Source organism: Oratosquilla oratoria, chromosome 36 (genome assembly GCF_046742065.1).
Source record: "Oratosquilla oratoria isolate Oo_2021 chromosome 36, ASM4674206v1, whole genome shotgun sequence".
Lineage (NCBI taxonomy): Eukaryota > Metazoa > Arthropoda > Malacostraca > Stomatopoda > Squillidae > Oratosquilla > Oratosquilla oratoria.
The window spans coordinates 25,311,737-25,324,236 of record NC_134812.1 but is presented as its reverse complement, the minus strand read 5'-3'; the positions used below and the strand labels follow the sequence as shown (position 1 = coordinate 25,324,236).

The window sequence follows — 12,500 nt, the reverse complement described above, 5'->3', positions numbered from 1 at the left end:
AGGGAGAGAATGATAGAGATGGAGAGAAAGAGAGGATTGGTATCATGGAGATATGCATTAAGCGACTTCGACGTACAGTCGATTGCATTAAGTAGCTACAGCGTTTGATACGCACAACTGTGATCAGAATGAATCGATTGTGCCAAAACCTCCATTCTAATGTTATATGGTCCCATTCTGTCCTAAAAAAATGCCCTGCCAGTTATTTCCCACGCCACAATTTATCCCATACTTCCCAATACTAAATGTATTGTTTGCATTTTTTTTTTATCTCGTTTCCCTCTACATAAACCATAGGTTAGCAGTAATAATCTGACAGTCTGATTTTGTCATGTACTGAGAAGTGAAATTACCAAATATTCTTCTTTTTTTTTTGCAGGTTTTTCTCACAGGGATTTATAAACTAAGATTTATTCATCGTCATACAAGAAATGGACGTTAGTGCGTCAAAAAAGTGTGAGGATAGTTGAAGATAAATGATGGTATATAATTGATGGTTTCACGGAAAGGACAAGTGGATAGATACAGACAGACAGAGACACAGGACGCCTGCACGATACTTCAGATGGCAACTTCAGAGGGAATCTTAATGAACCGTCAGACGGCTGTACCTTCAGAAGTTCAGCGCCGAAAGCCAGCCAGCCACACCCGAGCGAAAGTCCTTTTCGTCTTCCTCGCACTGAACACCACCGCCGAAATTCAGTCTTTCAGGAATTAAGTCTTACGGAGACTGCAGTAGTGTTCGCCATAGGGAAACTGCAGCTCGACACGTTCATCATTCGGCATCTTTTTCAGTACCAGAAGATACAACCCGACACAATGTGCCGATACATGTTAATCTGTCCTCCATGAGAAGACAGAATTCTAACACAATTAGCACTGTTCGCCACCAAGGGACTGTAGCTTTAACAGAGCACTGGTGCCCATTGGGAGACTCATGGGAGGGACCACGTGCGCCAGCGGGCAAACCACATTGTGATTGCGCACGCTCTTGGGGGTCATGGCATGAGAACCAAGGTTTCTTCTTTGCGTCCGTGGGAGACATGGGAGACGTGGCAACGTCGCGAGTCCAGCGTCTGATCGGGACCATCGCCTCCAGTGCCCCCACATGAAGTAATAAAGATCCATAATACTATGGATCAGTGCGAGTGCTAGCACGGACATAGATAGGCCATGCCAGCACTTTTGATGAGACGACAGTAAATAAAAAATTATTAATCTATTGGGAAGTGTACAAAAACCCTAGCGGTCACTGAGCTTCTTCCACTATGGTGGCGACGGACGGTCTGAGTCTCCCGGTCTTAGAAAGATTGTGCTGTAGACAGTGGACGTGACGGTGGGGGGAGCTGGGCACATGGGGGCTCTTTCGAGAACCACGGGGATCTCCGACGTCACCGTGGGAACCCATGGTAGGGCGTTCGTTTCACCGGGCAGGATGTCGGTGGCGATCTCATAAGGGAAGCCAATGGAGGACACCAAGTGAGGAACGTCAACCAAGTCCCCGTATCCGTCGTCGTCGTTGTAATAATCCTCCTCCTGCTCCTCCTGCTCCTCCTGCTCCTCCTCCTCCTCCTCGTCTTCAGCATCGAGCTGCTTCTCGTAGTACTTCACCCACTTATTCAAAGTCTTGAACATGTTCTTGACTTTGCCGCGATCGAGTTTTCTGAGCATTTGCACGACCTTTTCGGGATGAATTGCATGTTTTGTGAGGTCAGGAAGGATTTGAGCCTTTAAACTTATCTCGTCATCCTGCTGCCATGGGAGCATAGTGGCTTCCACGTCTCTTCTAGCTCTAGTGGCAAAGTTTCTTAGAGTGACGGTGCGATAAGTGGTGCTGTACTCTTCGGGCGATGAGCCAGAGAGGTACATAGTGAGAACGGTGGTGCGGACTTCTTCTGGAGGCCCTGGCCTTTGCTCGGCTGGTCTGCTGCTGGGGTTGTTGCGCTTCACAGAGGGGCCTCGGCGGTCGTGGCGGTTGGATCTGCGACCATGAGGCCTTGAGTTGGAGGAGGAAGAGGAGGATACCGACGTAGAGATTTCGCGATCCTGTCTTGGACCGAATGGCCTGAAGTTCTTCGGGGTGCCACTGTTCTCTTCGAAGTACTGCGTCTCCGGGGGAGGAACGAACCTGTTGCTCTGTGGCCGGTTCCTCCGCCTCTCGGTGGAACGCGTACCGGCCCTCGAGACGGTGCGGCGCCTCGTGGAAGCTGAGAACCGCTCGCCCTCCCGAGTAGGACCCTCCTCCGTTGTGATGCCGTTATTTTCGACGCGGTCTTTCCGATGGAATTTGCTGTATCGAGTGTCACTCGAAGCTCTGCCACCTCCAGACCCACTAGAGAAGCTGGCCAAGCGATCGCTGAGCGTAAAGCCAGAGAGGACATTGAACTTGGGGTCCTCACGGTATTCATCGGCAGTGTCGACGTAAGGATCATGGGGGTCATTGAATCCAAAGTCCACGTAGTCGGGGCTACTGAACCTGCTGCCTCCGCCAATCCCACCGCCAATCCCACCGCCAATCCCACCGCCCCGGCCCCCTCCATCCCGGCCGAAGCCGCCGAAGCCCCCGGAAGGAGGAACCGGTGGGTTGTTGCTATCATACTGCGACAGTAGAGAAGAGAGGGCGCTCAGGACCTGATCGTCAGCGCCACTGATGCCCGGCACCGACGACAGGTCAAAACCAGAGAGATCGAGGTTGCTGAGGTCGAGGCCGGTCGAGTCGAGGTCGAAGGTCGTGGTTATGGGCTGTGGGATGACTTCCGTTGGGCCGGGAACGATGTCAGCTATCGTGTACCGTCCGTTACGACCTCGGGTCTTCGTCTGCGTGAAGGTCATGTGAACAGGGAGCGTCTGCACAACGGTCCGGACCTCCACAGAGGATGTGGTGAAGTACTCCGTGGCCGTGATAACCTGGAAGAAGTAAAGGCGGTCCGTGAGTTCTGGCGAACTAATACTTCGATTGGTGAAGGCTCCACCCCGCTAACTTACATAATTGAATATTGTATTACAAATAGACATTTGATTCCAATACTCTACTGGTGCGACAAAACCTAGGTGCCTAAAGTAGCTCCCAGTAGTGAAAGAGTTAAATATAAGATCCAATTGACTACAATGAAGTAGATTTCTATTTGGTTTATGACTAGATATGAATACAATGAATAAATCGATAAAAGATACTTCTACTGTAATAGAAAATGAAAATATAAAAGTAAACGATGAATAGAATGGGACTAAAGAGGTAAATATGACACTACTAATAATGATATTGATTAAAAACATAATAATGATGATAATAAAAAATTATAATAAAGAAAAAATAATGAATGATAATAATGAAAACAAATATCAATAATAATAAATAATAGTAATAAATAACTGATTAGTAGTAATAGTAATGATTGATAATAATAGTAATGATAGTAATGATAATAGTAATTAATGATAATAGTAATAGTAATGATAATAGTAATAGTAATGATGATTAATAGTAATGATAATAGTAATGAATGATTGATAATAGTAATTGATTGATAATAGTGATAATAGTAATGATAATAGTAATGAATGATAATAGTAATAGTAATGATAATAGTAATGATAATGATAATAGTAATGATAATTGATAATAATGATAATAGTAATGTATCAAATAGTAATGATAATAGTAATGAATGATAATAGCAATGGTGATAGTAGTAATGATAATGATAATAATAATAATGAAAATGATAATAATAATAAAAACAACAAAATAATTGCAATATAAACGATGAAAAGAATAAGAACATTTACTGATGATAATGATTATATAATTACTACATTGAGTTTCACTGTCTGGAAACCCGCAGCCCACAGTAGGTGGCAACGGTCCCTGGGCCTCTAATAGATCAGTCTAAGATGAACCTTTGGATCAGCGTTTCTCAACCAAGGTTGCCCGGAACCCTAAGGTTCCGCAAAAGGTTCCTAAGGGCTCCGCGAGAACAAGTGAGATAAGCTAATGCACTTTTGATTTTTTAATTTCATATACGTAATATAATTAAAGACGCACGACATATTCTTGGTTATTGTAATAATGTGTTCTTTATTGCGTAGGGAATCCTTCAGACATGCAATTTATTCTAAGGTTACGCAAGGGTCAAAAGATTGAGAAACGCTGCTTTGGATTCTTGTCTGTGTTGTATTAATGTGGGACTGTTTTTACTTCACCGGAAGGGAGGAGTCACCATGTGTCAAGTTTCCTTTTATGAGGTGAAGGAATTGTAAATGAAGCTGATATAGAGGGATCTTGGACCCAGTTCGGAGACCGAATGCCAGCCCCTCGGGGCTGCATGTTCAGATGATGGTGAGAGGGTTGACGGGTTTTGAAAATGAACAGCAAGGAGATGGTGCTCTCTGCCGTTCATCATCTGGGGCCCGTTACTGGTCCTTTTACAAAAAAAAAAAAAAAAGACATAATGCTAAAGACTATTCTCTAGTGCCTCTGCCGTTTTGTCTTTTCATCATGTTCTTGGTGCATTCGGCTTCACTCCCGCCTCGTCAGAACGAAGGTCTGGGATGAATCCTCAAAGGCTACTGGTGACTGCCATTGGCCCCGGCTGTCCAAGCACCTTAGCTCTTCTTGGCTTCATTTCTTTCTCTCAAAACAATTAGAGAAGGAATTAAATATTGGCATAACTAATGACAAATAAAACCATTTATATGGGATTCCCATATATGCAGGTGCAAATTCGTGTTAGGGTACTATGGCTTATTCTGTTTTATGTAACACAAACACGTCTTTCAACCTCCTTCACTCAACCCCCCTCATCTACTCACATATCTCCCCCCCTACTCACCCACTCTCATTCCTCATCCATTCACCCTTAATCACCCTCTTTTATCGCACTCCCATTCACCCTTTCTCATCTCTCACTCCCATTCACCCTTTCTCATCTCTCACTTTAATTCACCCTTTGCTATCTCTCACTCCCATTCACTCTCATCTCTCACTTCCATTCACCCATTCTAAACTCTCACTCCCATTTACCCTTTCTCATCTTTCATTCCCATTTACCCTTTGTCATCTCTCACTCCCATTCATCCTTTCTCATCTCTCACTCCCATTCACTCTCATCTCTCACTCCCATTCACCCATTCTAAGCTCTCACTCCCATTCACCCTTTCTCATCTCTCACTCCCATTTACCCTTTGTCATCTCTCACTCCCATTCATCCTTTCTCATCTCTCACTCCCATTCACTCATTCTAATATCTCACTCCATTTATCCTTTATCTCTTACTCCCACTCATCTACTTTCTTCTCGCCACTATTCAACCACTCTCAACCCTTACCCCAACTCCCTCATATCTCATCTCTATTCACCTTCTCTTATCTTTCATCCCCATTCATTCTCTCATATCTCTCACATTCTCTCTCACCCTCTATTCCGTTCTCACTCGCAATAATCCTATCTCTCAATCCCATACTGTCTCCCCCATTCGTTTATAATTCCCTCTTTACTTCTTGTACGAGCTACTGATTGCATACGTTTGATGCGGTCAAAACTTCAGAGACCTACGGATCAGAGTTATGCAATATTAGTTGTTTGCAAACTAATTGCCACTCAAATAAAAAGGCTGTTTTGTTTCTATTGCTCCCGTGGACGTCAGTGTTTTTTCGTACTTTTTTTCACTCGTCCCTGTAACTCGCCCTCTCACTCACACTTTTACCGACACACTCTGGCCGTTCTCACCTCCATACACTTACCCGTACACTCACACACTCACACACACACACACACACACACACACACACACACACACACACACACACACACACACACACACACACACACACACACACACACACACACACACACACACACACACATACACACACAGACACACATACAAACACACACAAACATACACAAAAACACACACACACACACACACACACACACACACACACACACACACACACACACACACACACACACACACACAATTTTATACACAAACAATATCTCACCCACAAACTCTCGTGCACATACTCTCTCACCTAAACAATCTTTCACCTACACAATCTCTCACTTACACACACTCTTATCCTAACACAGTCTGATCCACACATTCTCAAATACAAACTCTCTTACCATCACATTCTCTCATCCAAAAACTCACACACTCACACAGACATTCACACACTTACACACTCACCCCCACAGTAACACACTCACCCATACATCTCCACATTCAACAACACACTCACCCATATACTCTCACCTCCACACTATCTCACCCTCACACATCATGACCCGCACACAACCTAACTCGCACACATTCATCCGCACTCACTCACACCGGTACACGCTCTCACCCACACACACTTTCACCCACACTCACACCCGCTCACACTCTCACCATCACACGCTCTCATCCACATACACTCTAACCCGCACACACTCACCCGCACACATACTCACCGGCACACTCTCACCCGCACACATTATTACCCGCATTCTCACTCACCTGCACACTCACTGTCTTTCCTTCTATGTCTCTAAATCGTTGACTTTCTCACTGGCTGTCTATCTCACTCTCTACCCTTCTCATTTACTCTGCCCTTTATTTTATCATTGTGTGTGTGTGTGTGTGTGTGTGTGTGTGTGTGTGTGTGTGTGTGTGTGTGTGTGTGTGTGTGTGTGTGTGTGTGTGTGTGTGTGTGTGTGTGTGTGTGTGTGTGTTTGCGCGCGCGTGTGTGTATGTCTGTGTATCTCTGTGTCTATGGGTGTGTGCCTGTGTGCCTATGTGTGTCTGTAGGAAACACACATGTAGATTTACCTGATTTAGTGTAATTCCACTATACACTTATACTGTATACCCTTGCTGATGGACGCAAATATACGTATCAGCAATTCTATGCGACTCCTACATGTTACCATGCAAGAATCACTTCCATGATCTACATAACCAACATGGCGGACGAGTATCATGACCATCTTACCTCAGTGTTCGTTTCGGATAAGGTCGTTGTCACTTTGGAGCCTCTGAAGATGACAGGCACGACGGAGGTGGAAATCGAAGTGAGCGTCGTGACGTAAGACGTCGTCGAAGTAGAGTAGACTGTCGACGGGTCAGCCGACATCGTTGACGTCGTTAAGGATGTTGATATGGAGGTCGTGGTTATCGCATCGTTCTGCTGCTGTTGTGACAAAAGAAAAAGAAAAGTTGAAACCCGGCTGTCTTGAAATGTTTCTCTTTTTTTTAATCATTATATGAATGCAGTGGAATAAACTAAATGATAGTCCATCAATTGCCTTATAACCTCATTAAACAGACCGCCCTCAAAAAAACTATTTGACGAGGGTATGTTTGTAAAAAGTATGAAATAAATTAATAGATAGTATACTCCTAAATGTATATCTACTCGTATGTATAAAACATGCAAATGTGTAACAACTGCTGGCTCGAATGTTGCTGACTGCAAACTTAGAGGGCCATAGTAGTCAGCAAGATTCCTCGGGCCCTCTAATTCCTTCCTTCATATTCTATAAGTGTGGATCTGTTTCTTTTCTTAGGAGGAGGGGAGCAGTCTCCCATTGTCAGTTTTTGCTCAGATTGAGGAAAGATACGAAAGAGAATCAAAAGACAAGAAGCGTGAGAAGGACAAAGAAAACGAAGGAGGAGGGAGTAGGAAGGAGGTATATGACGTGAGAAAGAGAAAAAAGGAGGATTAGGGTGAGGAAAATGGGAGAAGGGGAGGAGGTGAAAAGAGGGTGAGGGAGGAGGAGGAGGAAAAGAAAGGAGAGTGAGGTAGGAGGAGGAGGAAGGAGGGTAGGGGGGGTGAAAGATGTGAAGGATATTGAAAGAGATGGAAAGAGAAGAGGGAAGGGGAGGGAGAGGGAGAGGGAAGGAGTGGAGGGAAAAGGAGGAAAGAGTAGAGGGCAGAGGAAGGATGAGGGTTAGATGGGAGAGAGAGAGGAAAGGGGATATGGAAGGAGAGGATGAGGGAGGGAGGGGGAGATGGAGGGAGGAGGAAATGGAGGGAGAAGGAGATAGAGGGCGGTTGAGCTGGAGGAAGGAGGAAATGGGGAGGGGGAGATGGTAGGGAGAGATGGAGGGAAGGGGAGATGCAGGAAGTGGGAAAAAGATAGAGGGGGAAGATGGAGGGAGAGGGGAGAAAAGAGGGGGTTGTTAAAAAAAATAAGGGGGGAAACAGGAATGGAGGGAGGAGGAGGAGGAAGATGAATTCAGGGAGAGGGAGGGAAGGAGGGAGAAGAGGTAGGGTAAAGGAGAAGGTAGGAAGGAAGGAAAGGGTAGGAGGGGAGGTGGGGAAAGAGGGAGAGAGAGATAGAGGGAGAGAAAGGCCAATAAAGAGGGAGAGGGATGAAGGAAGTGAGAGAGAAGGGATGAAAAAGGGAGAGAGAGAAAGAGAGGAAAAGAGAAAAAGAGAGAGGGAGAGAAAGAGAAGGGAGGAGAAAGAGAGAAAGGGAGAAATGGGAAAGGGGAAAGAAGGAAGGGGAGAAAGAGGAAGAAAAGTGAGGTAGAAAAGGACGGAGTGATTGAAAGGAAGGAAGGAAGGAGGGAGGGAGGGAGGGGGGATGAGGGAAAGAGAAACGTAGGGAATGAAAGAAAAGAATAAGAAGAGACATAAGGAGTGAAGTAAAACAAAGAAGCAAGGATGAGAAAGCGAATCGAAGAAGTGGTATGGAGGGGTAAGGAGGGATAGGGAGGGGCAGGTTGGGTAAAGAAGGATAGGGAGGAGTAAGGAGATGTAAGGAGTAGGTAGGGGTAAGGATAGGTAGGGAAAGGCAAGGAGGTGTAGGGATGGTTAGGGAGGAGTAGAGAGGAGTAGAGAGGGTTAGGCAGAGGTAGATAGGGATAGAGATAGGTAGGGAGGGATAGGGAGTGGTAGAGAGGAATAGGGAGTGGTAGGGAGGGATAGGGAGGGGTATGGAGGAATAGGGAGTGGTAGAGAGGTATAGGAAGGGGTAGGGAAGGATAGTGAGTGGTAGAGAGGGATAGGGAGTGATAGGGAGGGATAGGGAGGGGTAAAGAAGGTTAAAGAGACATATAAAGAGGGGGATGAAGGGGAAGTTTGGGAAAAGAGGGGTTGTAAGGGAAGAAGGAAGAGGGAGAAGGGAGGTAGGGAGGGAGGGAGGGATATAGAGGAAAAGAGAAGATATTAGGTAAGGAAGGAAAGAGACGAGGAGAAAAAAAAAGAAGAGAGAAAAAGAGAGAGGAGAGACAGGAGAGAGAGGAGAAAAGAGAGAGAAGAAAGAGAAAGGAGGGTGAGAAGAGAGAAAAGAGTGATGAGAAAGGAGAGTGAGGAGAGACATAGGACAGAGGAGAGTGAAGAGAAAGAAGGGAGAAGGGAGAGAGAGGAGAAAGAGGAGAGAGAGGAGAGAGAAGAGAAAGAGGAGAGAGAAAAGAGAGAAGAGAGAGAAAAGAATAAGGAGAGACAGTAGAGGGCAGAGAGGAGAGAGAAGAGAGGAGAGAAAGGAGAGTGAGGAGAGAGAGGAAAGAAAAAAACGGAGAGAGAGCATTAAAAGGAAAGAAAGATAAAAGAGAGAGAGAAGAGAGAGGAGAAAGAGGAGAGAGAGAGGAGAAAGAGGAGAGAGGAGAAAGAGGAGAGAGGAGAAAGAGGAGAGAGAGGAGAGAGAGAAGAGAGAGGAGAGAGAGGAGAGAGGAGAAAGAGGAGAGAGAGAAGAAGGGAGAAGGTAAAGAAGACAAAAGAGAAAAAAGAAAGGGATGACAGAGAAGAGAGAAAAGGGAAAAGTGAGAGAACAGAGAGAAGATGGAGAAAAAAGAAAAGAAAAAGAAGAGAGAAAAGAGAGAGAAGAAAGAAAAGAAAGAAAAGAGAGAAAAGAAAAGAGAGAGAAGAAAGAAAAGAGAGAGAAAATAGAGTAAAGAGAGAAGAAATAAAAGAGAGAGAAGAGAGAGAAGAAAGAGATGAGAGAGAAGAGACAGAAGAAACAGAAGAGAGGGAAGAGAGGGAAGAGAGAGACGAGAGAGAATAGAGAGGAGAGAGACAAGAAAGAGAAGATAGAGAGGGAAGAGAGAGAATAGAGAAGAACAAGAGAAGAGGGAAAGGAGGAGGAAATGAGAGGGAAGAGGGAGAGACGATCAAGAGAAGGGAGAGAAGAGAGTTAAGAGAAAAAAGAGAAGGAAGAGAAAGAAGAGATGGAAGAAAGAGAAGAGAGAGAGAAGAGAGAAGAGAAAGAAGAGGGTGAAGAGAGAAAAGAGAAAGAAGAGAGAGGATAAAGAGAAGAAAGAGATGAAAGAGAATAGAGAGAATAGAGAGAAGAAAAAGAAAAGAGAGAAGAGACAGAATAGGGAGTAAAAGGAGAAGAGAGATATGATAGAGAGTTAAGAGAGAAAGGAGAGGACGGAAAGAGAGGAGGGGGAGAAGAGGATGAAAGGAGGGAAAGAAAAGGGAAGAAAAAGAGAGGGAAGAGGGAGACCAGATGGGAAGAAGCGGGAGAGAAGAGAGAGAGAGAGAGAGAGAGAGAGAGAGAGAGAGAGAGAGAGAGAGAAAACGAGAGAGAGAGAGAGAGAGAGAGAGAGAGAGAAAGAGAGAGAGAGAGAGAGAGAGGAGAGACCTAGAGAGTAATAGGAAGTGGGAAACAGAGAAGAATAAAGAGAAAAGAGTGAGAGTGAAACAGAAAGGCAGACAAACAGACCGACATACTATCAGACAGACAGAAACACAGAAAGATCAACAGGGGCACACAGACAGCATGCACGCAGACACGCACTCCCTCATACACACACACGCAAACACGGAAACACGCACACACGAAAACACGCACACACGCAAACACGCACACACGCAAAACACGCACACATACAAACACACACACACACACACACACACACATACACACGCACGCGCACACACACACACACACACACACACACACACATACACACACACGTACACACACACACACACACACACACACACACATACACACGCGCGCACACACACACACACACACACACACACACACACATACACACGCGCGCACACACACACACACACACACACACACACACACACACACACACACACACACACACACACACACACATACACACAAAGACAGACAGAATGACAGATATAGAGTAACAGCAGACAGTGAGATGGAGAGACATACGGACAGACAGACAGACAGACAGACAGACAGACAGACAGACAGACAGACAGATAGAGAAACAGACAGACAGAAAAAAGACAAACAGGCAGACAGACAGACAGGTAGATGCAGATAGACATAGACAGGTAGGCAGACAAACAGATAGACAGAGATACAGTGACAATTATAGTGACAGTGACATTTACAGTGACAGTAACACTGGCAATAACAGTGACACTGACAGTGATAGTGACAATGACAGTGACAGTGACAGTGACAATAACAGTGACTGTGACAGTGACATTGAAAGTGTTAGAGACAGAAACAAAGACGTAAACGGAGAGAGAGATAGGCATAGACATACACAGGGACATAACAGACAGAGATAAATACAGAGACAGTGACGGTGACAGTGATAGTGACAGTAATAGTGAGAGTGACATTGGCAGTGACAATGACAATGACAGTGACAGTGACAGTGACAGTGACAGTGAGAGTGAGAGTGAGAGTGACAGTGACAGTGACAGTGACAGTGACAGTGACAGTGCTGGAGACAGAAACTAAGACAGAAGCAGAAAGAGATAGGCAGAGACCAACAGAGACATAAACAACCATGGAGAGACAACATAGTGAGATACAAATACGGGCGGAGAGACAGAATGATAGGGAAAGAGACAGATAGAAAAAAAGCAAACAGGGGAACATAATGAATGAAACAGACAAAAGCCAGAGATGCGAAGTATAGAAACATGCATATATACATACCCCCCCACACACGGAGATGCACACACACAAAAACATATACACAAACACACAAGCGCGCGCGCACACACACACACACAAACAAAATACAAAACACAAAATACAAAACACACAAACATACACATAAACAAACAAACATACACAAACAAACACACACACACACACACACACACACACACACACACACACACACACACACACACACACACGAACACACACACACACACACACACACACATACACACACGAACACACACACACACACACACACACACACACACACACACACACACACACACACACACACACACACACACACACACACACACACACACACACACACACACGCACACACAGACACGCACATGCATACACATATCCAAAGACAGCGGGATAGACAAGGAGAGAGGGGGAGACAGGGAGTGGGGAAGCGATAATGAGACGAAGGAGGCAAGGGCGGGGAGGCAGAGAGAAAGGAAGAAACAGGGAGAGACAGGATAGAGAAAATAGATAGGATAAAGGATAGAGACAAGATAGGAAGAGAAAAGTTGAGTGGGAGAGGGAAAGGGATAGAAAAGAGGTGTAGAAAAGAGGGGAGAGAGGAGGGCGTGTAGATAGGAGT

At 45.2% G+C, this 12,500-nt stretch overlaps 1 protein-coding gene across 3 annotated transcripts in view; it reads right to left on the bottom strand.

Moving 5' to 3' along the window:
• LOC143018910 (uncharacterized) overlaps positions 1 to 12,500 on the bottom strand; it is a 379,505-nt gene that overhangs the window by 2,059 nt on the left and 364,946 nt on the right. For all 3 annotated transcript variants that reach the window (XM_076174492.1, XM_076174490.1, XM_076174491.1), the window contains 2 exons: positions 6,982 to 7,179; positions 1 to 2,907 (listed from right to left, as the gene is read on the bottom strand). The exon at positions 1 to 2,907 is cut by the window's left edge and continues 2,059 nt beyond it. In XM_076174492.1, the coding sequence (XP_076030607.1) occupies positions 1,267 to 2,907; positions 6,982 to 7,122 (1,782 nt within the window). In that variant the 5' untranslated portion in view covers positions 7,123 to 7,179 and the 3' untranslated portion in view covers positions 1 to 1,266. The remainder of the gene's footprint in view (positions 2,908 to 6,981; positions 7,180 to 12,500) is intronic.